This window comes from Pseudoliparis swirei, chromosome 4, assembly GCF_029220125.1.
Source record: "Pseudoliparis swirei isolate HS2019 ecotype Mariana Trench chromosome 4, NWPU_hadal_v1, whole genome shotgun sequence".
NCBI lineage: Eukaryota > Metazoa > Chordata > Actinopteri > Perciformes > Liparidae > Pseudoliparis > Pseudoliparis swirei.
The window spans coordinates 24,251,443-24,279,393 of record NC_079391.1 but is presented as its reverse complement, the minus strand read 5'-3'; the positions used below and the strand labels follow the sequence as shown (position 1 = coordinate 24,279,393).

The 27,951-nt window shown below is 46.1% G+C and overlaps 1 protein-coding gene across 2 annotated transcripts; it reads left to right on the top strand.

Moving 5' to 3' along the window:
- Window positions 1–110: 110 nt before the first annotated feature.
- mmp15b (matrix metallopeptidase 15b) lies at window positions 111–27,137 on the top strand. 2 transcript variants are annotated; one of them, XM_056412507.1, is made up of 10 exons: window positions 114–945; window positions 9,417–9,565; window positions 9,681–9,803; window positions 9,975–10,282; window positions 13,529–13,690; window positions 14,525–14,721; window positions 19,261–19,399; window positions 22,720–22,870; window positions 23,461–23,579; window positions 24,876–27,137. In XM_056412507.1, exons 1-10 carry the CDS (start codon window positions 826–828, stop codon window positions 25,364–25,366), a joined length of 1,959 nt encoding a protein of 652 aa, XP_056268482.1. In that variant the 5' UTR covers window positions 114–825; the 3' UTR covers window positions 25,367–27,137. The 2 variants fall into 2 exon arrangements, with proteins under 2 accessions (XP_056268483.1, XP_056268482.1); XM_056412508.1 differs by lacking the exons at window positions 22,720–22,870; window positions 23,461–23,579 and having other exon boundaries at window positions 111–945.
- Window positions 27,138–27,951: the final 814 nt, after the last annotated feature.

Sequence of the window (27,951 nt, the reverse complement as noted above, 5' to 3'; positions counted from 1 at the left end):
CAGAACGAGTCGGAGTACTTTGCCTCTTTTATTGTGAAAGTCATGACACCGACACCTCGTTGCCGTGCCGTCACACTTGACGCTCGAGCGTCTCAACGTTGGAGCGTAAAAGGTGCCGAAACACCAGCGGAGCTGCAGTTCGCCCTGCTCCGGTAGGGAGACGACGCTACGGAGCCGCGGAACCGGGATAGGACTGATAGCAACTAGAGCTAAGTATCAGCTTCCTCTGGGGAAAGGGACAACTGGACGTAGAGGGCACATCAAATATATTTATATATACATTTTTATTTATTTTTTACGAGAGGTCGCGCGAGCTAAAACAGCCGCGTTCGCTTACAGCAACGACACTGCACGGAGCTTCTGCCAGAAAGAGTCCACTTTGGGTTCATCATTGTGTCAAGTGTTTCTAGGCGAAAGTTCACAACTTTCTCAGGGTGGAATCTTAACTGCACACCAACAGGCATTGTTCACTGGACTCGAACATGTTCGTAAATGACCCACTGCTGGGTGGCCCGAAGACAAGTGAGACCGCGCGCGCTCAGAGGGCTCACACATGAGCGAACTCAACTCAGTTAGTGGCGCGGCTCTGACCGTAACACCAGCATGGAGCTTCTTTACAGGACCCTCGCGCGCTGTTGAACACTCGTCCTATCATTCTTGCAAGGGAGTACTATTACACTAGTTTTTTTTATAGCTTTTTATTTATTTTTTAAATTAGGGCTTTTACCGCATACAACTACCAAATATTGCGAGTCTCCTCGAAGACATCTTACTGCACCCGCCAACTGACCCCCCCAAATTCCCCCCCACCCCGGCCCCGGGACTATGGCGTCCGCCTCGCGGAACAGCTGCGTCTGGTTGCTCTGGAAACGGACTTTCCTCGCGCTGTGGCTGTGCGCGCTCGTGGCGCGGGGAGCGGAGGATGGCGGCACCTTCAACTCAGAGGTAAACAACTAAGTGAACGTGCAGTTTAAACCAAGAGCTGCTGACTTAAACAGGAGCGTAAATGCACCGTGCGCCCTTTGGAATTGAGCCGGGTTCATACCTCCAATGGAATTCGTCTGGTTAATGTTATGCTGTATACATGGTTCTATATGCCGGCAGGCTACGACTGTGTTTATTTAGAGTTGCGTGGTTCTTCTTGCGTGCCTAATTTGAAATCGGGTAAACACGGAGTGGTGGTACTTAAACCTGGGCCACAGCTTCAGAGTCGATCTGGCCAATTAGAATGAACACAGGAACAAGCAGTGCACAACCTCCGGTTTATGATGCTACTATTAATGCATTATTATTAATATTATGAGACCTAAACAAACAAAAAACGTTGTTTAGCATAGTCCACTGGTAGGTGTACAGTCTGCAATAATATGCCTTTATCCAAGCCTTCAAAAAGGATTTGTTTTCCTTCTCCTGGGCACCCCTGTCACATCATTGTCACAACAATAAGAAAAACTCCTGATGGTTTCTTTGATAATGTCATAATTCATAGGTTTGTTTATCAAACCTTTTTGGTGAAAAAGAAAAACCTCTTTCATACTCATTGCACCTGTTTTCCAATCCTCACTTAAGGAGCGGTTTTAAGGGAAATATTTGGAATCGAACTGGTTTCTTTTCAGTGATCATCAGAAGAGTAAAATCAGAATACACTGTCAGGCTAAAATGATGTTGAATTTATTTTCCTCTGACCCGCTGACCGTTAGGGACACCTGCACACAGTTGCACAAGTGTGCCAAAGTAGCAAGTTGGAATGAGAGGTGAATTCATGTTAATTGGTGTTGGAGCTTCTGCTCGTTGTTAGACAGACAGACAGACCACCTGGTCTTTAGAGGTGTGCTTGCATTAAAACCCAGTGACCGGGGCTTGGTAGGGGGTTCTGCTTGGGGGGGTCAGCCAGGTTGCAACATCGTCTAAAGCGGTAGTGTGTGTGTGTGTGTGTGTGTTTGTGTGTGCATGTGTCTGCTAGTGTGTCTTATTCAGACAAGAGGGATTCCGTTGAATGCTGATACATTCCTCAGCACTTGTTGCTAAAGGTGTGTGTTTGTGTGTGTCAGCTGAAAATATTAACTGTTGCATTTCCCACGTATTTAACATTCAGAAGGCTCCTTACAAGCATGGATCTGTAGAGACTATTCTTGCATTAAAATCAAACCAATAACACACATTGTTCCCCCCACCCCCTCGCCCAGCTGTTATTTTACTGGACAGCTATTTCTTTTATAACCAACATAATTACTTAGCATGGAACGCATAAAGAGGGCACCACACCCTATACCCTTTAAAAAGCCTAATGTACAGATGATAGCTGTTTGCATGAGCTGTCACTTTATTATACCTGAGTTCAGTTGTTGTTGTTGTTGTTGTTGTGGTTGTGTTGCCTCGTGGAAAATTGTCGCTTCCCATCTGACAAGTTCAGCTGATCTGAATGTGGAGCAGCAACAGACGGCGTTGGCTTTGACACGAGCAGCTCTTGTGTATTTTAATTCAGTCAATCATTGCAAAACAATACATTATTATTATATATGATATACAAAACAGAAAGATTGAAAAGGTATAGGTAGAAGCAAAAAGGCTTATATATTCCGAACCTAAACTCTTTTTATCAAATAAATAAGCTCCGAGAAGTCAGTACTGCTCGTCTGTGTGACGGGCCGCTCATCTGAAAGTTTTTCTTCTGGGTTTTTTGGGGAGTTTTTCCTGATCCAATGTGAGGTCCTGGGACAGGGATGTCGTATGTGTACAGATGTAAAGCCCTCCGAGGCAAATTTGTAATTTGTGATTTAGGGCCAAACAGAGTAAACTGAATTGAATTTCCACGAGCTGCACACTAATCTTTACGAGGGGTGAGACCCGGCTTTTATGAAGTCACTCATCCATCTCTGGGGCTGATTTACATTTTCTCTGTTTTTAGAAAACAGGCTGGCCTTTTTGTGGTGAGGAGTTGAATGTGAGGCTTGTATATTGTCGACTTTAGGGGAGAATAAGCAAATATTAGGCATTATAATACGGGTAGATGAAATCAAGCATTCTGATTGGTTAAGAGTAAGTCACGAGGTGTACTTTATTCAGCCATAATAGGTGTTTACATTTATCTGAGCGTTCCATATCAGTGCGCACTAAAAATAACAATCAGGGTAGATTTTGCGCGACCGTTAGTTGTCAGTTCAAGCTGAACAGTGACAAACATGATGCTGTGAACTTTGATATTTTGGGAGGAATGACTTCAGATGAGTGGTTAGCCGAAGAGAATACTTCAGGTGCACGTCATGCTACCAGAGAGAAGAAAGAAAGTGAGACCTATGAAATGTTGCACAACAAAAAGAACACTGTCAGTCAAGCAAAGTGGGCAATGAACTGCTTCACCAACTGGTGCGAAGAGAAACCAGTAGACCTGAAGACCAGAACCAGAGACACTATGAATGAAATACTGTAGACCTGAAGACCAGAACCAGAGACGCTATGAATGAAATACTGTAGAACTGAAGACCAGAACCAGAGACGCTATGAATGAAATACTGTGTGCAATGTAAAGGGAGAACACTCGAGGATCAGCAGTTACGTCTCAACGTTGGGGTTCACGTCCGCAAACAATATCTTTGTTAGCGTTGTAAAAACCCAAAGACGTCCGGGACACGACAAAACAAAGTTCGGTAAAGCTGGAAAGATATTCACAGATTGGGACTTCCGGGGGACTATTTTCTCTCGGCTACTGAAATGCGAAACACAACGTTTGGTGGCGACTCGGGCTGCAACTAACGATTATTTTGATAATCGATTAATCTATTGACTTTTTACGATTGGTCGGATAAAAAAACACGAATTCAATTTTCAACCCTTTATTCAAAACAGGTTCATACGATCATGGAAAACCTGGGAAAGTCCTGGAAATTAAAATGTATATTTACAGGCCTGGAAAAGTCCTGGAAAAAAATAAAATCCCAAATGTTTTGGAAAAGCAATGCAAATTCATTATATTCATATGTTCATTTATGCTGTGTATGCTTTGGAATTCTCATTGTTAGTTTAAATACTACATCTTCAAACTTTTTCATGTATACACCGAGGTTTCACAAAATGTTCGGTCATGGAAATGTGTTTTAAAGTCACGGAAAGGTCCTGGAGATTTCAATTGAATTTATTTTATACAGTCCATTCTCACAAATTACAAATTTGCCCCAGAGGGCTTTACAATCTGTACACATTGACATCCCTGTCCCAGGAACTCCCAAATAACCTTTTCACAGGGATAAAAAGGGAAGAAACCTTCAGGAGAGCAACAGAGGAGGATCCCTCTCCAGGATGGACAGGTGCAATAGATGTCATGTGGACAGAAGGACACAAGAGTTAAAACACATTGTGTTTGGAGTGTATGGATAGTGATCCATTGGTCAACATGTATATGAACCGTGTCAAAAACAGAACTGACAATGCTTTACTTGCGTGAGTTTACTCGCCCGACTATTTGTGGTTTAATCGCGTCATTCGCGTCAGTCAGGGGGGCGAATGACGCGAAGGGGCGTGGCTTATCTCCGTTGCTTTGCTCCGTGGAAAAATAATTTCCACCATCCACCACGGAAGAATTACCCACTATTTCTGCTTTATACTTCTTGCGGAAATCCCACACACGTCGTAACATCGTTTGGGTTCATAACATCACCCGGGGGCTCACTCAGCTCGGTGAGTTTCACCGACTAACTGTTGCGTCTGGATGACTTCCGCTTCCAGCGCCACTAGAGCAGCAGCAGCCAGTTAGATTCTCCAACAGTGGAGCGTCCCAACGCTGATTGGCTTTCGCAACGCAGCATTGTGGTCTGTCCTCTACCTCCGCTCTGCTCTTTTTTCTGTTGCACCGCTCTTTTTTTATACTCAAACATCTCCGGGATTTATTGAGTGCCGTAATAATCCCGCGACACAACAAATCGGTAATGAAATTTGTTGCCAACTACTTTAATAATAGATTTGTATCAATTTCATCGATTTATTGTTGCAGCCCTAGTGGCGACAACTATTTTGTGCTAAAAAAGGCAGCTTACTATTTATAATGTTACACGCAACCATATTATAAAAGCAATAAGGGACTCGAGGCAGTATTGTATCGTCAATAACGCCCTGTTAACAACACCTTTGAAGCGGACATTATTGACAATGTCAGGTCCTTGTGACGGGGTGAGGCTCAGGCGCAGAGAGACAGGCTGGACGCAATATAAATAAGAAAAAAAGCACTCTTTAATGAGGCAAAACAGTTTACAAAAAACAAGGTCCAAAAGGGGCAGGCAGAGGATCGTCGGTCAGGGCAGGCAGGGTCGAAGCAGGCAGGATCAGATACGACAGACAGGACGACGGGAAAAAGACACGGAACTAGAGACGACAAGGGAAAGACTGACACAATATATAGGGGGGGAACAGGTGTACGACATCAGACAGTAACGAGACAAGAGTGGCTGAGGGCAGGTGCAGGGAATTAAACAATTAAGACAGAGGAGACACATAGGAGACATAGGAGACACAGAGGAGACATAGGAGACACGGAACACAGGAGAAACAGAACAGGGTGTTACAGACAATACAGTACTGCCTCTCGTACCTTATTGCTTAATTAGGATTTGTATTAACTTGCCATCAGATGTTCGATAAATGTAATCGTAATCACGACTGAACGATATGGAAACAGAAATTGTCGCCCCGGCTCTGACCTATAGTCACGCCTAGTTTTCAGTCGGATCCCCGTTCTTCAAATGTAGTTCAAGCCATGTGTGAGGGGCTCGGCCAGAGACCTCAACTCCCACTCTGTCTGGATGAAAAGGATGAGGAGGGAAGGCAGGTGGCCAAAGCCAAGGACAGAAAGAGAGAGAGAGAGAGAAAGAATGATAGAGAGAAAGAGGATAATTGGAGAAGAGAGAAGACAAGGCCAAGAGGAGAGAAACCTGTGGCGAAAAAGGGAGACAAAGATGGAGGGAGAAAGTTGAAGGGGGGGGGGGGGGGGGGGCTGCGTTCGGTCTCAGCTGTGCAGCATGTGATAGCTAAATGTGACAGCTGTTCTCTCGCTGGGACACACACACACACACACACACACACACACGCACACGCAGTGCACAGACACAGAGTGCACAGACAGTGCAGCACAGGCATGCTGGTGCACCGGGACTCCGAGGCATCCCAGGAAATACAATGGAGCTCTTTGAGATGAGAGAGAGAAAGAAAGAGAAAGAGAGAGAGAGCGAGAGCCAGAGAGTAAGGGGACTGGATAAGAAATGTGGTCACGATACGACTGGCTGCACCTGGAGAAGAATTTTAAAAAGTCGACAACAGCAATTAGTGGCTAAAGCAGAACGGTATCAGAGGTGAGGAGCTCATCTGCAGCTGTCTGAGGGCGGTTGGTGGCGTTGGGGTGATCGGGGGATGTAGTGATACACTTCGAGGCACTTCAAGCGCTGCTGCATAACGACGTCTCACGCTTCACACGCCGGTCCACAACTCTGTATCGCCTTTGCGTGCAGAAGAAAGGGGGCCTCTCTGACTCCGCGCATGCTTTACAAAATATTCAAACTGAACAGATTCCTTTCTCTTCCCTCCGTCTGTCTTTCGCTCAGTCTTACCCGCCGCTCCCCTTACTGATCCCTCCTCCTTGGTTGGACTTTTGGGGGGTGAGAGATGGCAGCAGACCAAGCCTTGGAATAAAAGCTCTGTTAGTATCTTGGCTGACATTGCGGTGGACACACACAGACACACACACACACACACACACACACACACACACACACACACACACACACACACACACACACTGCTGGCAGGTTTTACAACTACTTGTATATTGCTGGGCCTGGTCTTGGCAGGTAAGCTCAAGGACTCTTTGAAAGATTTAATAGAGGAGGCCCCCGTTCCCGCTGTTGTCTGAGACTTGTTTTGTATTCAGCCCGGCCGAGGAGGGAAGGCGAGCGGCCAGACTGAAGCACTTCGCTGCTTCTGCGTCGGCCATACTTCTTCTTAACCCCAGCATGCGGCGCCTTACCCGACCACCGCCTCTTTTAAATGGTTGTCCCGACGTATGCAGAGACCATATCAAACTCCTGGGTCTGCCCACGGACATGAAGGCATTTCCCTTTTACATCAAGTGCTATCACCGCTGCAATGACAACCATGTGGGGATGCAAATCACAGAGACGGTCTTTTCATGGGAATTGCGATGTAACTCCCTTGTTTGTCACAAAGTGTCTAACGAGGTTAAACGTTTTTTGTTAGTTTTTTTTTAACCTTTGGGCACGTTCAAACACGAACCGTTAACTGACATACAAAATACTGCTGAGGCTGCTCCTTTTTTACGGACAATACTGATTCCAAAGAGTAGTTAGTCAAGTTATTCAAGATGAAGAGTGCTTTGTGAACCCTGCCACCTGTTTCCCCTGCCTGAGTGTGTGCGTGTGTGTGTGCGTGTGTGTGCGTGTTTGAGAGAGAGTATTTACATTGTGTGTCAGGAAGTGTATGTTTGTATTGGACAGTGTGTGTGTGTGTGTATGCTTCCTTATCCTAAAGGCAGACGTGGGTTAGGGTCACGTCCAGTTCAGCCCTCTGTGCTCCTCTTCCTCCTGCTTCTAACCCCCTCACCGAGCGGACACAGGCCCTGTCAGAAAGGCAGAGAGAGGGAGACGCGAGAGATACAAGCGAGGAGAAAATGCTAAAATGCTATCCGGAAGATTTTATTTTTTCAAAGCTCTAACGTCTAAATAAGGAAATAATAGGGTTGTTTATCACATGCAAACAGGATGAGATAACTCTTAATTGGTCCCAGGGTGAAAGTAGGTGCGACAGCAGCAGCAGAAGACTTCTAATATAAATTGACCAGCAGCAGTTAAAGTGACGCAAGTAAAGTACACAATGGACAGCATGAAGTATAAAGGGACTTTATAGTGCTGTCATAACACATGTTATAGTACAAAGAGTATCGAGTTTGAGCTCTGCACTGTACAATATGCACATGCTACTCTCGAGAATAAAGAGACAGAGAGCAGCAGTCTTTGCAGAGGAGACGTGTTCAGTTCTCCGCAGCCTGAGGGGCTCCACCGCTCTGCGTGCGCCCTCGACCTGCCGGCTGGCGAGCAGCCGGAGAGACTCTGAAGACACGAGGTTCTCAGGTGAAGAGTTCTCCCTCACCTGCTCGCCGCCTGTTTGAGTTCGCCGTGTTTTCCCTGCACACAAATACCTTTCCGCTTCGGTTTTGTTCAATTTGAAAGATGCATTTTGATGCATTATGTGAGAAGTGAAGAAGAATATCAAGACTTGCTTTATTTTCGTGCGCCCGTCATAAGAACTCTGCTCAGCGATCGACAGTGATTGATCGATCGAGCTCCGCGTGCGCTAACCTGCCGGAATGGCGGAGGAAGGACACGCGCCGAGTTTTGACATCACCAAACTAGGAGGGTCACTTTGTGCCGGCAGCTCTGTGTTGTTAACGTTCCTTCCTCTCATCTGTGGCTTTTATTACATGCCGCCCTTATTGAAGGAGTGCAGACAAGACTCAGAGAGGAGAGGGGAAGGTCTGGGATACTCTTTGTTATTCGTTTTCATTGGACTATGGGGACGTTTTGTTTGTGTGGGACACACATAGAGCAAATGAGCTCCCTTTGTCTGTGTGTGTGTGTGTGTGTGTGTGTGTGAGAGAGAGTGAGAGAGAACTGAGCAGACGTGAGATGGGAGTTTAAGGAGTGGATAGGTAAATAGCTTATCAAGCTGTGTTTTGTGTTGTGAAAGACAGGCGTCGACTTGAGAAGCGCACACACGGACACACTCAGACACACGCCCTGTTGCGTGTCCCCCGCACCGCCCGCGGGGAGTGTGTCTGTGTGTCGGCCTCTCTAGTGTCTCAGACTACTCGATGTGCAAGTGCTCGGCCTGTGTGTGTGTGTGTGTGTGCGAGTACTATTAGGTTTCCACATAACAGGTGGGGTGGACTTTGCGGCATCTGTGATTAGGTTCGATTTCACATTTTCTCCCTAAAGTCTGTCATTAGTCGTCGCCCCCCACCTCCCAGAACCCAGTGAGATAGAGAAGGCCTCGCAGTGAAACGGATGTCCTTCCGAGCACCAGGGCATGTCATGAAAATTCAATTTCACCGTGTTACAGACTGTCAGCTGTAAAAAACGAACAGAACAACCAAACAATTCCCCATGAGCTCATAAAACAGTTTCCGTTACTTCCCATAATTTCTATTTCAGCTTCCTTGCTATAATTACCTTCTAGATCATGTGAAAAGTGTCTTTGTTTGGAGGCTTGATAACATCTGTGTGAGATTAAAGGCTTGAATGCAGTCAACCTCAGCAATATAATAGTGAGCTCTAATTCAGTATCACATTTTTTATTACATTTTTTTTTTAATGAGCACTCTGTAACAGACTCCTCTATGTTTTCTTTCCCGTCTCCAGTCATGGCTGAGGATGTACGGTTACCTGCCCCAGGCCAGCGGACAGATGTCCACCATGCGCTCGGCTCAGATTCTGTCCAATGCGATCAGCGACATGCAGCAGTTCTACAACCTGGAGGTCACTGGACAGATGGACCCTCAGACCATCAGGTGAGCTTGAATTAAACACTTTCACCCGCTCATGAGACGAGTACAAATCAAAACATGGACGTGGTCCTTCAACCCATCATCCTTTCCGATGCCGATTTCCTTTTAACTCCTTCAGTGCCATGAAGAGACCTCGCTGTGGCGTGCCCGACAAGTTTGGGGGCCAGATCAAAACCAACGTGCGGCGGAAGCGCTACGCCCTCACGGGACATAAATGGAACAAGAGCCACCTCACTTACAGGTAACGGAAATACGTTTTGCTAGTCTTGTAAGTTGGAGGAAGCTACTGTAGAAGAAAAAAAGAATAATTGGGGATTTGATTAAATTCAGCTTTTTGGTTATTCATTTCCTTTGATGCCTATGAATCCACAAAGGGAAATGCTTTTCTCTCTGCCTTGATTTGTTTCTGTAGCATCCAGAACTACACTCCCAAGATCGGGGAATACAACTCATACGAAGCCATCCGTCGGGCGTTCAACATTTGGCAGAAGGTGACCCCATTGACTTTCGACGAGATTCCCTACCAGGAGATCAAATACGGACGCCGTAAAGAGCCCGACATTATGATCTTCTTCGCCTCGGGTTTCCATGGTGACAGCTCTCCTTTTGATGGGGAGGGGGGCTTCCTCGCGCACGCCTACTTCCCCGGACCGGGAATGGGCGGGGACACCCACTTTGACTCGGATGAACCATGGACCATAGGAAACCAGAACATACAAGGTAAACGCTCACCGTCGGTGCAATTGGGAAAACCTGTCGCGACACTGGCGTTCTTCTTTTGTCACGGCCGAATGCTACAAAGTAAAATAACTGAAAGCAGAATATAACGAGTGGGAAAACCATGTTGTTCCAAGCATTGCTAATCTGCAACAAACACCTTTCGAGGAGAGGTATTGTGTTGCTGTTTCAGACGGGTGGAGGTTTTGAAGCCCAAGTTGACAGCTTGAAGCCTTTTTTGGGGTCTTTAGGGGTTTAGGAGTTATTTAGGCCCTCGGACATTCGAGCCGATGAGCAGTTTGCAGCCCTGCGTCGTGTCGTGGAGACGTTGTAATAGATCTGTCTCGCAGATCGTAAACAGCTGTCCCCATCGCTTTGCTCCGCCCCTAATTAGAGTTGACACTGTTCAGCTCGCTACATCCTCTCTCATTTGTCAGGCTCCCGTTTACCACTGTGCTGGTTCAAAGCCACCCTATTTAAGGTTCTCAAACATGCACTAATCCATTAACTCTGTGATCCAACCGTACAAGCGGCCCCCAGGCACATGTTAGTACTTTTTTAAATTTTTTATAACTTTTTATTTTGCATTTTCCACAAACAGATTATTCCTTGACATCGAGAAAAAAATATATATATATATATATATCTTCAACAAAATAAAATCTTCTATATATGTGGGAGACGTGGTTTTTAGTTGGAAAGCCGTTTTCTGCTGTACTAATAAAATAGTCTTCCATTACATTAGGTTTTTTTTTTACTAACTGTCTGTCTTTATGGTTTGTAATGTAGTGTCTCATTTGAAGGTATCTATACAGGTCCTTAGATGGAAGTGTATCTTGTTCTTGCAGCTAAGAAAATGATTTGAGTTCTGTTCCATCAAATAATTGGTTGATGGTTTTAAGACCTTTTACAGCCCACTGTCTAAATCCACTATCCCATATCGAGGGAGGGAATTCTATGTTCGTACTTTTGAGGACTCCAGTTTTCTGAAGTCATTGCCCAAACCCAACTTAACCAAACCCAATTGCAACTCTTCACACCAATGTCTAGGACGAAGCTAATCAAATGCAGCAGAAAATATCTTAATTTTTAGCAAATCTTCAGAGTTCCTCTTCTTGCGATGCACCCATTAACCCCGCTGAGGGATTTTTTTCTTCTTTTTCGCAACAATGGGCTTTCTTACACTGTTATCGCTACACACACACACACACACACACACATCAGACATGCTCAGATAGATGAACTGTGTGTGTGTGTATCTCTTTGATCAGCTGTGTGGGATATGTAGCAGGACAGATCACAGGGACGGAGGAATGCCACAGTAAGTGGGAGTGTATTCCACTTGGGTAGACCTTGAGAGCTCCCTTTGTTGCCCCGCGCTACTCAAACAGCTCAAAAGCAAAGCAGACCCCAATTACAATCCTGAGTGGGACACACATCTAATTAGTCAAACCTTTCACAGATGACGTCCTCGTTTAACTGCTGCATTGTGACTATCTTCTTATCGCAAAATCCGCTTGGGAAATTGTTGTCCCCTGTTGTCCCCTGATGACGAGGTGGGAGACGTGGTAAACAAGCGAATGAGACTCGAATGACAAAGCGTGTGTGTTTGTCTTCAGAAATAGCGAATTAGTTGCAAAGGCCGAGCTCCTGACTTCGCCGGGACTTTTGAAGGCTGCTGCTGCTTTTCTCTTTCTCAAACTGAGCGGTTGTCACAGCTACCTTTACAAAGGCCTCTTTATCTCCTCTCCTCCCCCAACCCCGGCCATCTCCAGCACGCTGCCTCGCCCTCTGCCGTGTTGGCTGCGGCTCAGGACGCCACGGAGACGTTCATGTGACTCTGAAATTACAGATGACGGGGAGATGTGCGCTGTGTGCGTCCTTGTTTGTGTGTTTGTGTGTGGGTGTGGGTGTCCTTTGCAAATGAGAAGATGCACAAGGACAGGCATCCAGAGGGGGACCCCTCCCCTCGCACGCACATCACAATCAACAATTCCACTGACAGCTTGATGTTATCGTATATTTCCATCTCCTGTTTAATGTCAGATTATCCAAAAATATGCAAGTCAAGGGCTCAACGTTCAATAACCTCTGTGACTGTGCCTTAGCCGTGAGAGATGACGCCACTAGGTTGCAGGTTAAGAACATGGGGTGGGGGCTGGATAACAGGCATGAACCAGGGGGTTCAGCTAGTCTGGGGTCAGACTTAGTTGATCCGTTTTATGATTAGGTAATTATGCCTGCATATGATTGGTCCACGAAGGCCGGTAACAATAAACTCCACCTCTTTTGTTGTGTATAAAACATATGTTAAAATGCATGTTCGATAGTCTTTCTCAATTCGGTGCCTGAAAGTACTCCAAACGGCCTGCAGGCATTTGGAGTACCCTGACCTGCACTTGTTAAGAATAAACTCAATATTCTTGCTAAGTGCTGTTGTCCATCGAATCTCTTTTTTCATTAAATCTCTTCAAACCACCACGATCGGCGGGAGGAGAAACAACAATGTCACAAGCACAAATCGGACCAATCCGGTCGGATCATCGCGCCAGACAAAATGGCAAGTTGCAGGTTCAAAGTTCACAGAGATCAGGGCTTGGCAACAAAGAGGTGTTGACTGAGGCAAAGTCACCCAACGTCACTTCAGAGATGAACTCATGGGAATATGTTGCTCAGTGTTAGAAGTGTACACTGATTCATAGAAGCTCTCATTGGTGAAATCGCTGTATTGGCACCGTAACTGGGAGAGAACAATGAGCAGCCATCCTTATACATTGTATTTATTAGGACTTCCTGCTTCCCCTGTGGTCCCATATTTGATTTTCATAAGGCACACATGTATTAATGCAGAGGGATACAGGTATTCTTGTTCTCTTCTTCTGAATACACTTGAGCGCCCCCTTTCTTAACCCTCCTGTCGCCTTCGGGTCAATTTGACCCGATTCAATGTTTAATGTCGGGGTTCTTTCGGGAGTCAACAAACAAACATAAAGTACCTCACACTTAAACTTGGAAAACAATATTAATTCTAATAATTTTATGGAGATTTTAATAGCTGGGGTCATATTGACCTCAAGGGTAAAATATGTTAGTAAATATAAAGGTAACAGGAGGGTGAAACATTGAATCGGGTCAAATTGACCCGAGGGCAACACAAGGGTTAAGAGATTAAGGCTAAAAGAAATGAATTGCATATCTATTTTACGACGGTCCTCTCCTAAATTGTGTCTTTTTTCTTCGTCCACACAGGTAATGACCTCTTCCTGGTGGCGGTCCATGAGCTTGGTCACGCCCTGGGTTTAGAGCACTCCAACAACCCCCTGGCCATCATGGCTCCCTTTTACCAATGGATGGAGACGGAGAACTTCCAGTTGCCCGAGGACGACCATCGAGGCATACAGCAGATCTATGGTAGGGTGATCTGTGGATGGACATCAGAAGGTGTTCTACTCTCTCTGTAGAAACCTTTTTCATGCACTTTTTACTACAACAAAATTACCACTCTGTCAAAGACGTTTTTTCTTTTCATTTTGATCTAAAACCCAATACCAATAGGTTGACTTAATTTATCTTGGAATTTGTATTTCAGAATGATTAAAGCAATAGTACGATGCCTGGAGAGTGTTTTTTAGACTTTCTCAAATCAGTTAGATATGAAGTTACAGAAGGGAGACGGTTATTTTAGCATAAAGACTGAAAGCAGGGGATTGTTTTTTTTAACCAATCTAAAGCTCACTAAATTACACATGTATTTCCTACTCATTTAATCTGTCCATACATTCATATTAATTCCATTGTGTAAATATTCCAGCACCTCCCAGATCACAGCTACTTTGACAGATTATACAGTTGTTGTTACAGACTCTCTCTCCATCGACCTACACTCGTATTTTAAGTGTTTTTCATTTGCCTCAAAAAAGCTAAGCTAAACGTCACGTGTCCGTATCCCCCCGTATCCATCAGATGGACTGTATGTGAGAGTGGTTTCAATCTTCTCAGCTCACTGCTGGCAAGAAAACAAACGGATGTATTTATGTAGTGTTTAACTATTCCTTCAAGCAGTTTTGACTATTTGATACTAACCACACAGTAAGTACATTTCATGAATTATTCAATTGCTATTCATTCATACAAGCTTTAATCTGTAGTCTTCTCTCTTCTTTCCCTCAGCCAGTATTATGTCATGTCATTATGCATGAGGTGATGAAACATGTTAACCCCCCTCCTGTTCCTCTGTCCCTGCAGGTCAACCAGACGGCGGCCCCACCCAGGCCCTGCCCACCGTGACACCCCGTCGACCGGATCCCAGGCCGCCTCAGACACCTCCTCGGCACCCTGACCGCCCCAGGACCACCGAAAGACCAGATCACTACGGACCCAATATCTGTGAAGGGAACTTTGACACGCTCGCTGTGCTGCGGGGAGAGATGTTTGTCTTCAAAGTAAATAATTTCATTATTTTAACTCCAGCCACCGCCTGCTAGCTCCTAAGTTATAAGCGCAACACTTTGGAAGAGGAGTGTTGACCTCCACAGTGGTTTATTACATGTCTTTGCTTGGAAATTCAGGAGGCTTCCAGCAGAGGAGCTATCCTGACAGCTTAACTGTGTCAATAAATTAGTCATCCTTTTCTGTACAACCAGTTTGAAACAAATGGCGTGTGCCCAGCCTACAAGGGGCCTGTTTTCAATCAGGTCCTTGAGAATTGTAAACCAACAGGGCCAGGGTCTTTTATGAGGCGGAACGCTGTTAAAAGGGTGGAGTGTGGTCAGGTGTTTGCATTAAAGAGCCCCTGGACACACACAAAAGCATTCACGAGGGCTGAAGCAGAGCATTAGCTGGCGTTGTACCTTCAGGAGGTATGTTTTAGAAAACGGTTTGCACGTCATTTCTCTGCTGGCTCTCAGCTGGTTTTTTTATTCAATTCATTACATTACATTACATGTCATTTAGCAGACGCTTTTATCCAAAGCGACTTTCAATAAGTGCATTTCAACCTAGAGTATAAACTAAGAACATTAAGAATTCAGGAAGTAACATTTCCTCAACATAGTCGAACTACAAAAGTACCATAAGTAAGTGCTATTTAAGACTCACTGAAGTGCAAATCTGTGTTTTAATCCAGATTTAGTCGGAAAATATGTGTTTTCAGTCTGAGGCGAATTCAGTTCGGTTTATTTTGTATAGCCCGATATCACAAATTACACATTTTCCTCAAAGGGCTCTACAGTCTGTACTAGTAGTAAAAACCGTGAAAGACAATTGACTTTCTGTTAATTTTTTCATCTTTAAGATCTCCTGATATTATTCAACCCAATTCACATGCTAAGTGCTTTCCCCTATCATGTAGGTAATGGTTCCTGGTCAGTGTCGATCAGGGACGGATAAGGAGTGACAAATGGCCCTGGACCTTTGGACTCAGACCGAACCACCAAAAGCTTTTCACTCTTGTGTTTTTCGTAACAAGCTGCTCTCGCGGCTTATCGAGCGTCCCAACGGTCGGTCTGGTCTGACTGCGGTGCCGATGATGCACGACATGAATGTGGTCATTCTCAAAGTTGAATTAACTGAAAGTTCAGTCGCAAAAATGACTCCCGTTTCTCCCTGTGGGCTTCCTCCTCTTTGGGATCGGCTCTATACATAGTGCAGCGCCACAGAGATAAGGGAGGACGTGTTTCAGGGTCAGAGGAGGCGTCCGGCATTGGCAGCAGCGCTGGACGCTGAAGCGGTGCGCAGTTATCGGACAGAGCTGGACAGAGAGCACCCAGGAAAGGAAAGGAAAACAAAAAGCTGTCATGATATCTGACATTTCACAGGGAACAGCCGCAGTCGGGATTCAAACATCTGAAGCTATCAGCCACATCTTGAGCCGTATCCCAGTAAGCCGTTTGACGTGCCTCTGTCTCGAGTGAAATATGAAACTACTTTGGGCTGATGAAAAAATCTGATGCGGGTGCTTCTGTTTGCATTAGTATTATCGAAGAGTGAAATATAACGGCGCCCGACCCTCCAGACACACACAGATCAGCCTATGAATATCATTGATCAATATCTGGGACTGAAAGTGTCTCTGATAAGACTGCACATGGTCGAATAGTTATCTTCGTGCTTTTGTGTTGCATCCCAACCAGTAATGTCTCTGTTCTTTGGTTTCCTCCAGTCATGAAGCTAGTCTGGATATCGTGAATCAGTGTCCACAGTTTCTTGCCCTCTGGTGGTTTTGAAACCGATACAAGGCAGACCAATCGGCCCCCTGAGTCTGCCGATGGCTTTGCTTCTGCAGACGTGAGCATGCTGACCCACGACAGTGAACATGTTTAAACCGCACAATTCAATTCAGTTTATTTGTATAGCCCAATTTCACAAATTACAAATGTGTCTCTGAGTGCTTTACAATCTGTACACATAGACATCCCTGCCCCAAAACCTCACATCGGACCAGGAAAAACTCCCAAATAACCCTTCAGGGGGGAAAAAAGGGAAGAAACCTTCAGGAGAGCAACAGAGGAGGATCCCTCTCCAGGATGGACAGATGCAATAGATGTAATGTGTACAGAAGGACAGATTTAGAGTTTAAATACATTCAATGAATATGACAGAGTGTATGAATAGTTCATAGTTGGCATATTCCACGATGGAGACAAAAAGTGGTGTAGTCATCATGGTTTGTGACAAAAAGTGGTGTAGTCACCCATTGGTTTGTGACACGGGCATTTGAAGCCTTGAGTTCGGCGATTTCTTGGGTTACAGCCACCGCCATGTTGTCGTTGTTGAAGTTGTTGTTTTACTATCTATGAGTGGAGGTTACCCGATTTGGAATTCGGGGGGGGGTGACGTAGAGACACTGTACACGGTTCTGGTTGCGGCAGCGACCTGTCAATCAACCTTGTAGCCCCGCCCTAAAGCTTACTGTGCTTTATGGTCTGTTTGACTCCAAATGGACCCTCATTTACTAAATGAACCGCAGGCTGTATTGAAGAAGACTTGAAACTAGAGATTGAGACGATAAACTCATATTTACAATGTTTACTGAGGGAATAAATCAAGTGAGAAGTCGAGTCATTCTCTCATAGATTTCTGTATCCGACTTATTTTTGTAACCAGAGAAGTCGCCCCCTGCTGATCGGTAGAGAGAATGCAACTTTTAAGACACGTCCGTATCGGCTTCACTCTGCAGAACCGGAGGTGGCCGCCTGGGTTAAACCTGCCAAACGTCAACATGTTAGCGTTGCCATTGCGAGCTTGTCAGCATGCAGATTTTAAGGATTTAGATCGCACAGCTTTGCCTGATGTACGGCCTCACGGAGGTACCGGTGTGGCAGATTATTCCGAGCCGGCTGTGTATCGACGCCTGCCCAGTGCCACTAAAGGTGATGTCATCCAGACGAAGGCTGGAAAGGCTTCTCTTAGTCCTTGGTGTCAGTCAGCATTGACTGCTATTAATTCTTTTGTTTTATTGTCAGTCAGCACTGGACTTTCATTTCCCACTGCGCCGTTCATATTCAAATTGTCCTCGCATAGATTTGCGAGGCCTGCACGATTGAGAAACTGCACTTATTAATAATGGTAGACATGGCTCTTCTCGGCTCTGCATCGGCAGAAATACTTCCTCGCGTAATGTGTGAGTGGGAGCCGTACCACTCTCTCTTCTCCACAAAGCCCCGTCCATTATACGAAGAGCGGCGCTGTCGTTTCTTTTCTTCGCTCCGGGTCGTTCTTCCCAGCAGAGGGCTGGACCCAGACAGCGAGCAGGGCTCAATATGATCCCTCCCACACGGAGGTCCGCTCCGTTCTGCCCGGGACTAATATGGTCAACTCAGTCGTAATCTGGCCAACGCAAGAGGAGCCGGCTGTCAGACCACACAAACGGAGGGCGTGCGGTTCGACTCATCCGCGTCCTCCTCACTCAGCCGCCTGCGCGCCGCTCTGCATCGCGCCGCATCACATCGCTTCACATCACATCGCTTCGCGCCGCCCTGTCTGCCAGAGTGTCCTGCGTGAAGGACACAACTGGCTGTGCTTGCCAGAAAGAAGCAGCGCGGGGCGTTCCACCGTTACGTTATCCAGGACGAGCGGGGCTCCTGACTCACCACTTATGAATGAGTCTGAGGGCCGCTGGTGTAAATCTGTCTGCTGGCGTGTGTTTGTGCGCAGCATAGAGAGCAGATCTAGGAGCTCTGTGCCCGGGTTCACGGGCGCCACCAGTGATTTCCCCGGTTTCTTGACACTGACAACAGTCCTTTTGAGAAAGTGATCTGGTATCCGGTGCAAGAAAGCCACCAGATCGGAGACCCGGCTATTATCAGCCCGTCAGTGATCCGCTGTTGTTGCTTGATTGTACGTTCCGGTCTGGATAACCTGCCTGGCATGACGACCAGCAAGCGTTGGACCTCAGAGGAATATACTGAGAGTAAGATGTGAAGCTATGCGTGTCGAAGTTGTTTGGGAATTTGGTTTACGTTGGCTCCCAGCCTCAGGAGTTAACCCTCTGAATCTGTTTATTTGCTCCCGTCAGAGTTTGCTCTCTGTGGCCTCGATTCTCACTGCATCATAAAAGTGCTGCACCTCGATAGAAGGAGCAGAGCGACGGCCGTGGTCGCGAACACTCAAACATGTCTTCTGTGCAGTAAAGCAGTCAACGTGAAATACTCTTGTGAAAAAGATAAAAACGCAAGTTGAATTTCTTCAAACACTGGAATCTATATACGATATACAATATTGTTTCAAGTGTCTACAGTGTTACCATTATAGGAAAGAAACTTTGTTTTGGTTGCGTTCATCACACAAAAAATCTGACAATAATAACGGTTTTCACAGCTTCTGGGCAGGGTAAACAATGTCGTTTTGACGATGGTTTGAAAAAAACAGCAACGTGCATTTCAATCCCACCGCCGGGTTTTGTGGTTCAGAGGGTTTTGAGAAAGACAAAGAAGCCAATGGGTCTTTCAAGCCGTGTTCAACAGACGGTTCTCTTCCCTCAGGGCCGTTGGTTCTGGAGGGTGCGCAGGAACCGGGTTCTGGATAACTACCCCATGCCCATCGGCCACTTCTGGAGGGGTCTGCCGGGAGACATCGACGCTGCCTACGAGAGACACGACGGCAGGTTCGTCTTCTTTAAAGGTAAGCGGCGACATTTTAATACTAATTCCCCGAATACCTGTTTGCTTTCATACTCTTGGTGAGGGAAGAAGTATTGCATCGTTTAATATCGCAGAAACCTGCAATTATCATATTTTTTTATTGATCTAAAACAAATACGACAATTTTTCTCAGCACTACACACAAATCCCAAAAAATGCACACGCTCAAAAGGCAAAAACTCCACAAATGTCCTTCAAAATCAAAACAATGCTTGCTTCTCAAAACAGACGCACAAAATCGCTTTTGTCATCCATATGTTCATTCAGACCATTTCACTGACATGTCTAATATGATAACAATAATAAAGCGATGACAGTTTGGACAGCAATGGATGTAAATTGCAACTTCACTGGTCCGCGTAACTGGAGACGTCCAACAAGGTGGTATTTCTGGTTGCATAATGTTTTTCATACTCAAATATAGAAACACAAAGGTACTGTCGTATGAGGAAAAAAAAACACAACCCTCCATCCCAACTGGACTCACTGGAAGCTGTGATGGAACACACGGTCCAGCTTTTGTCATGCGTCAGTCCGTGACACGTATGTAGCAGCGTGTCGGCTCGTGTGGAGTTTGTATCACGAGCATGCGGCGGGACATAAGGACAACATCCTCAACAACACGGTTGAAGCGTCCGCCGTGTGGATTCTTCTTCACAGCCTGAACACATTCAGATGCTCCGTGGTCATTTCATCCCATCACATCCTAATGCGTTCATCTTGCAACAGTAAAACAGATTCTGGAACTTGGTTTCATCTTCTTCAGGTTATGCTGAGGATCCCCCCCCCCTACACACACACACACACACACACGCCCACCTCCATGAGAACGAACATAACGTATTCTATATGCAGAGTATAAATCTCTTTGAGCACAGCTCATTATCTGCCCCATGAGTCATGAGGGCAGCTTGTCTTTTACAACGGTGGATAAAGTTTGTTGAACGAATCGGGTCTTTCATGCAGCTCGATTCTCTGGAGCTACAGGCTTACGGCAGCTGTTGATGAGGAGGAGGAGGATGAGGAGGAGGGTGATGTCATCGGCAAGCCTCTCAGTGTGACACTTGGCTGCAGGCCATTAGCAAAGAAGGAACAAGAGAAATGGAAGAGGAAGGAAAGGAAGGAAGAACTGGCAGACCTGAGTGCACAAGAGAAAGGGGGAGGGAGGGGGAGGGGGGGACAAATGCAGACCTTTGAATGGACCAATCAGATCAGCCAGTTTCTATCTGTGTGAAGACAGCAGTCTTGTCTCAAGCAGAGGTTTCATATTTTTATTTGACTTAGCCAAGAATGGTGCTGAGGCTCTGGGAGCGGACATAGAGACAGACACTATCCCAGCATGCATCGAATCAGAAAACCACGAATATCACAGACTATGTATCTATATGGGGGAAGATAGTTTTTTAGGAATTGCAAAAAACAATTTAAGAAATTAGGGCCCAATTTTGTCGAGACGACACACGCACACACAAAAAGTACAACAAATACTAAACGCCTTACATCTCCTGCAAAAGCAAACACTTCATGAGCTCTTCTTTTTTAATCCCAACATCCCACACACACCAAATAAATAACTCTTTTCATATTCATTTGGTGTTAATAGAGAAAATGAACATAAACATAACATTTTTATTCTCAATACTCTTATATCAGACACATGAAGAGAGTCTTCCTGACTAAACTTCCGCTGAAGCTTCATAATAACAAATAATACCAAACTGCTTTTTCGTTCTTCCGTTCTTAACCCTCCTGTTACCTTTCGGGTCCATTTGACCCCATTCAATGTTTAATGTCGGTGTTCCTTGGGGTCAATTTGACCCCAGGCTGTTTTTCACTGTGTCAAACATAAAAGAAATATCTACTTTTTTATATATTTAAAGGGCTATTTAGGTAGTCAACAAACAAACATAAAGTACCTCACACTTAAACTTGGGAAACAATATTAATGCTAATAATTTTCTGGAGGTTTTAATTGCTGGGGTCAAATTGACCCCGAGGGTAAAATATGTTAGTAAATGTAAAGGTAACAGGAGGGTTAAGGCCAGCTAGCAAGCCAAATGAGAGCAACATACGATGATAAAAATCACCCTCCCAAAAATAAAACCCCCCAAAACAAGAAACCGACAATGTCCTCGCCTCCGTGTGACACCTCAGTCCTCCCGATCTGGTGATGTCACCAAGAACCGGTGTCCACAGTAGAGTGAGCGCACCTCCGAGTTCCCTTTAACCACTGCCATAAAGCAAGTTTGAACGTGGCATACTTTGTCCTGTGGGAGGCCTAAAGGAAACATGCTTATGACATCAGGAGAAATGGGAGGAAGTTGGACAAAACATATATGGAATATCCATTTTGTAAAATGTAATCCGGACGGGGGGAAAAGCGTCAGTTACACAGTATAGAGAACTCTTTAGGTCTCTGAAGCGCTGACGTCTGGGAGAAGTCGTGGGATTTTACATCAAGAGCCTGAGCACGCCAGGAGTCCTGTGGAGCATTGCGTCAGCCTCATGTTCTCTGCAGATGAGCTTTCATTTTAAACAAGGAGCAGGGGGCCCGGAGGTGGGTGGACGTGGGGGGCTGGGGGGGGGGGCGGATTGAAGCCAAGAGCAGAGAGGTAATGGTGCCAGCAGGAACGGAGTCCCCCTGTCTGACACAGTCAGAAACAATCAAACCTTCCCTCCAGCCCGACGTGAGACACGCCACTCCTAATGGTTCATTACAAGCTCAACCTAAACTCCAGAGTCCGTGGTGTGTTCCCTCTCCGCCTTTCTGTTTTTATGATTGCCTGCCAACAAATCATTATTGCGATCACATCATTTGTGCACAAATGCTGTTCTGGCCCCTTTAATTGTTGTTATTGTTCCCTTTTTTTTCTAAATGCCTCATTCCGTTTCAATTATTGAACATATTTTGTGCCAGCAAGCACTTGACGTATACAGTGTGTTGGTGTGTGCTAATATTTTCCATAAGGTCCATAAGGGTTATTATGAGTGGGGGTGGAGAGGGAATATACTTGTGTAAGCATCATTAAGCATTTCTCTCATCTCCTCTTCTCTCCTCTCCTCTCCTCTCTCTCCTCTCCTCTTCTCTTCTCTCCTCTCCTCTCCTCTCTCTCCTCTTCTCTTCTCTCCTCTCCTCTCCTCTCCTCTTCTCTCCTCTTCTCTCCTCTCCTCTCCTCTCCTCTCCTCTTCTCTCTCTCCTCTTCTCTCCTCTTCTCTCCTCCTCTCTCCTCTCTCTCCTCTCCTCTCCTCTCCTCTCCTCTCCTCTCCTCTCCTCTTCTCTCCTCTCTCTCCTCTCCTCAGGAAATAAATTCTGGCTTTTCCGGGAGGCTAACCTGGAACAGGGCTATCCAATGGAGCTGGTTGATTACGGTCGAGATATCCCCTACGACCGGATCGACACGGCCATCTGGTGGGAGCCATCCGGCTACACGTACTTCTTCCGAGGAGACTGGTAACGTAGCCTATCGGCATCACATGAAAGCCCTCCAATTCACCTGCTACCCAGTCTATAAGTCTGCATTAGTGGCTCAATAGTTTGACTGGCTTTCCTCCGAGTCAGTCTTTTGTTAGCATTGCTCGCGGTGTGGCTGAGGTGTCTCTAGGTGAACGATGACATGTAGTGTTAAAGCGCTGTGAGTGGGCGGAAGATGATCCAAGTACAATTCCATTTACCATTTCACCCTTTACTTTGAGTGACTAATTTACTTTTCATCGAGCTCCATCATCAAGTCAGACTTTAAGTGACATTCCAATAAGCCTCAGCTGTGCCGTGTTAGCATGCTAACACGCTAAACTACGAACATATTGAGTTTGTAGCTTTAAAGAATGTTCATGTGTATTTTTAAGAATATATTTTCTGGATTTTTTTTCTTTTTCTCGTACGTCCTATGAGTGTTAAGCTACGGACCTGAGTTGCTTCAGGTTCACGAGTGCATTTATCCAGCGAACAGACTGAATGCGGAGTGTAAACCATCCAGTCGTCCACACCCCTAGAGACCTGTTGGTTTGAGGGCTGTGAGACAGTGATGATGCTCTCTTCAGGTACTGGCGCTTCAACGAGCAGTCGCGATTGGCCGACCGAGGCTACCCGAAACCAATCAACGTCTGGGGGTCGTCCGTGCCCTCCTCTCCCAAGGGGGCGTTCCTCAGCGATGATGGCGGTGAGCTGAGACAGGAAGAGGGGTTTTGTGTGTGTGTGTGTGTGTGTTTGGAAAAGGGCAAGGAGGGGCTGGGTGGGTTGGGGAGGGGGGGGGGGGACAGACACGCCTGAAACAAAGAATTAGGGTGTGGTCACACAATCATCAGGGGAGGAGGGGGGGGACGGCATATGTGTGAATTTGAGCCGACACGTGAAATGCTTTTAGCCGTGCTTTGCTCGGTCGGAGTGAGATCCAGTCTCCAAGCAGGGTTTTTGTTAAGGACAGAACACACTTTACTTCATTTTTTTAAATTTCAACTGCTAATTATTTAAGATAAATAGAACATTTTGAATCAAATATCTAGTATTAAGAAATGAATAGTTAGATTTTCTGAGAAGTAGACTAGTTCGAAGCAGATTGATGCAGGAGCGACTACGGCTCAGGGTTGACCTTCAGAGGGTCGGCGGTTCGATCCCCGGCTCCACTAGTAATGAACGGGTAAATGATGAAATGTAGTGTTAAGCACTTTGAGTAAGACAAAAGCGCTTTACATATACAGTCCATTTACTTATTAAGCTACTGCTGTAACACCCGGTTCTGTTTCTCCTGTGTTCCGTGTCTCCTATGTCTCCTCTGTCTCCTCTGTGTTTTCTCTGTCTTAATTGTTTAATTCCCTGCACCTGCCCTCAGCCACTCTTGTCTCGTTACTGTCTGATGTCGTACACCTGTGTTTCCCTCCTATATATTGTGTCAGTCTTTCCCTTGTCTCCTGTCGGATTGTCGTCTCTAGTTCCGTGTCTTTTTCCCCGTCGTCCTGTCTGTCATATCTGATCCTGCCTGCTTCGACCCTGCCTGCCCTGACCGACGATCCTCTGCCTGCCCCTTTTGGACCTTGTTTTTTTTGTAAACTGTTTTGACTCATTAAAGAGTGTTTTTTTTGTTATTTATATTGCGTCCAGCCTGGGTCTCTGCGCCTGAGCCTCACCCCGTCACAAGGACCTGACAACTGCAAGCAATTGGTTAGCGTAGCTTAGCATTAAGAGACTGGAACCAAGTGGAAACAGTTAACTGATAACAAACTGCTTTCCTGAATCTCTAAAGTTTACTTGAGTTCTACTAGACTTGTTGGCAAACAAAAGGCTGTCCCCCCAGCTGTTTCCTGTCTTCATGCTAAGCTAACCATAACATATGCTGCTAGCTCCAACTTCATAATGAGTGGTTTCAATATTCTCTTCTGATGAGAACTATTTCATTTAAATCGTATGACTCCTGATTGTTGTGTGGGCTGACATCTCGCTCTGCCCTTGCCTTCTCCAGCGTACACCTTCTTCTACAAGGGTTCCAAGTACTGGAAGTTTGACAACCACCGCATGAAGAGCGAACCGGGCTACCCCAAATCCATCCTGAGGGACTTCATGGGCTGCAGCGTGGACCTGGACCCCGACAGGGACAGAGAGACGGACGCGGGGCCCAAGCAACCGGACCTGAGCCGCCCGCCGCACAACCCGGACGCGGGCGGCCGCGATGGAGACGAGGGCAAAGAGCACGAGGGGAAGGACGGCGGCGCAGCGGACGAAGACGACGGCAAAGACGAAGACCGCCGCGACGAGGACACCAACGAGGTGGACGTGGTGCTGAAGGTGGACGACAGCGAGGAGCGGACCATGAACATCCTGATGGTGACCATCCCGCTCGTCCTGGTGCTGTGCATCCTGGGACTGATCTACGCCATCATCAACACGCTGCAGAGCAAGGGGGCGCCGCGGCTGCTGGTGCACTGCAAGCGCTCGCTGCAAGACTGGGTCTGACCCCTTGAACTCGTGGGGGACTCTGAACTTAAATCGGACCGTAGACCCCCCCCACCTCCACCCCCCCCCGCCAAATCCAGGCCTCTTCGCAGTGATTCATCCGTGATTCATCCCGCAGCTCTGAGTACATATGTTAGTAGATCCAATACTGTACTGACACACACACACACACACACACACACACACAGACGAAAAGCAAGCGCAATGTCTTACTTCTACACACGCACACACCTGAACATCCTCCCCGTCTCCCCGGTGCTCGACAACGCGTTGACTGTCGTCTATTTATACGAGAGAAGTTTGCACATCGTTTTTTTTCCTGTTTTCGTGTGACTTTTTGTTGTTAATATTATTTCCGAACTAGGAAGGCCGTTCTATTCTCTCTGCGCCGCCTTCCTCCTTCCTAATCTCAGTCGGGGGCTTTTGTCCTCACCGATAACCTGACATCTGCTCTTGATGTCATTGTTGCAAGAAGAAGAAAACAAGACACGTTTGGTATTGCTCCTTCCTCCTCCTCTCTGCATCTTCTTCTTCACCTCTCCCCTTTTGAGGAACAGGGTTTGGGTTATGTGGAGTTTGTTGCTTTGGTTTTAAAGGATAGTCCCAGTTCATTACAACGTGGGTCTTATTTGTTTCTAGTAATGTTCTCATTCTTAGGAATAAGACTGTTCTGATCGAGTTAATTGCTGAAAGCTGGAAATGGGGAGATGTTGCCAGAAAGATGTGGATCCTGGAATCTAAAAAACAAACCCTGGGTTAGGCAAACGTATACTTTTTAAATATGAAGTCAGTTTACAGACCAATCTTCTTGGATTTAGTTTGACCCGTTGTACTTGTGGCCACACAGTGTCATAATAATAAAAATAGTGGTTTGGACCATCCGTCTCACATGGGGGTCTGTTTATAGAAATAGTTTGACATGTTTGGAAAAACAAATGTTCAATGAACAGTTAGATGAAGTCAAGTCAATTGTATTCATCTGGCTTGAGGATCAGTACAACTCTCTGACCTTCGATTGGGAAAAGGAGAATTTGCTGAACAAAATCTGTCCATTTGTAGCTGCTGGTGGCAGATGTTTATGCATTGGGCGGAGCTTCCGGTCCCATGTGCCGTTATAACAACAGTAGAACTCGTGGCTATAAAAATAGGGCCAATGTTGTAATAAATAGTAATTATCCTTTAAATTCAGATGACTGCCTTGTCTGCCGTCTTCATCTCCTCCTCGCAGTTGGACAATAGGTCCAGCTCCTTTCTCTTCCTTATTTGGAAAGCGTTTGAAGGCCACTTTGGCTGAAAGGGTTGAGACGTTTAAAGGGATCTCTTCATTCACGTGGCTAATTCTTCCTTTCTGTCGACGGTGACACCTCATCCCTCCACTCGAGGGGAGTCGGACTAATGGCTCAAGTCGGCTCGCTGTGAAATAACAAGGGAGAGGGAGCATCCGTTGCATCCGTGTGTGTGTGTGTGTGTGTGTGTGTGTGTGAGACATAAGACCAGGGCCAAACAAAGCAAAGTCAGGGCCTTTAACTTCAGGATGTAACACCACGAATGTGCAGCTAATGTACCGCCTCGTGTTTAATGGACTTTTGACTCCTGGTGTTTTGTCAAAGGACAGTTTGAGAGACTTTCCAGAAGACCTGTGGCCCGTGTGTTGTTCACATGATGTCGCTGAAAAGCAGCAGGGTGGGCTCGGCCCATGCAGGCTCACGTGAACACGGACTAATCCTCTTCATTAAAAAACAGCAGGTGTGTGCAAGTGCTGTTAACCTCCCCCTGCGACCCCTAAACTCAACCTTGAACTCCCAGAACCAAAACACTCCCCACTCCCTTTCCGTCTCGCAAGAGAAAGGGGGGGTGGGGGGGGTTCTTCACCACTTATGATATCAGTGTTCGGACGATGTTTCCTGGTAAAATTTTTTTAGTCCAGCATGAAAATCACACAGGTTATTAACATGTAAAAATTCATTTCGGGATTTTAGAGTTGTCTCACTGGTTTTCGTTCTGTACAGAAATTAAACTTATGGCAGGAATTCTAAACAATCTGCAAAATATTTCACCGTTGGATAGTAGTAAAGGGGAAAAAAACGTGCAATAACAACCGAGCTGTCCGGCGAGATAATTGTAGTGGGAAATCACTTTCAAGAATATCTTTGCTCAGTCGATTCAAATCGATTTTGAGTTGTTCAAATCAGTTAGAAAAAATAAATATTTTCGAAAATAATCTAGATATTGAGTTTACAAACAATCCTGAGACAAGAGGGAGGGGGGATGTGAGGGGGGCGCAGGATGACTTTAGAGTGCAGCTTCAAACCAGAATGGGAGGAAGGCTTATTAGGTGGCATTTAGAAGTGGGCTGTCGATCTGACCGGGGGCTCAGCTCACGCAGATCAGGTTACAGATGTGTTGGGTGAGGGTGGGGGGGGGGGAGGAGGAGAGTCTGGGGTTTCTTTTGCAGCTGAGCCAAGTGGGAGGGGGGGAGGGGACGCTGACCACGTCCTGTTGAGCCTGCAAAGCTTGGATCTCAGGAATAAGGAGGGGTGGAAGAGAGAGACAGACACAGAGAGAGAGACAGAAAGAGGAGTCTG

Excerpts from the sequence above, each read along its gene's own strand:
- mmp15b (XM_056412507.1), top strand. The coding sequence starts at position 826 with ATGGCGTCCGCCTCGCGGAACAGCTGCGTCTGGTTGCTCTGGAAACGG. Across the intron at positions 946-9,416 it reads GCGGCACCTTCAACTCAGAG|TCATGGCTGAGGATGTACGG; the intron begins GTAAACAACTAA and ends TCCCGTCTCCAG. Across the intron at positions 19,400-22,719 it reads CAGGTTCGTCTTCTTTAAAG|GAAATAAATTCTGGCTTTTC; the intron begins GTAAGCGGCGAC and ends TCCTCTCCTCAG.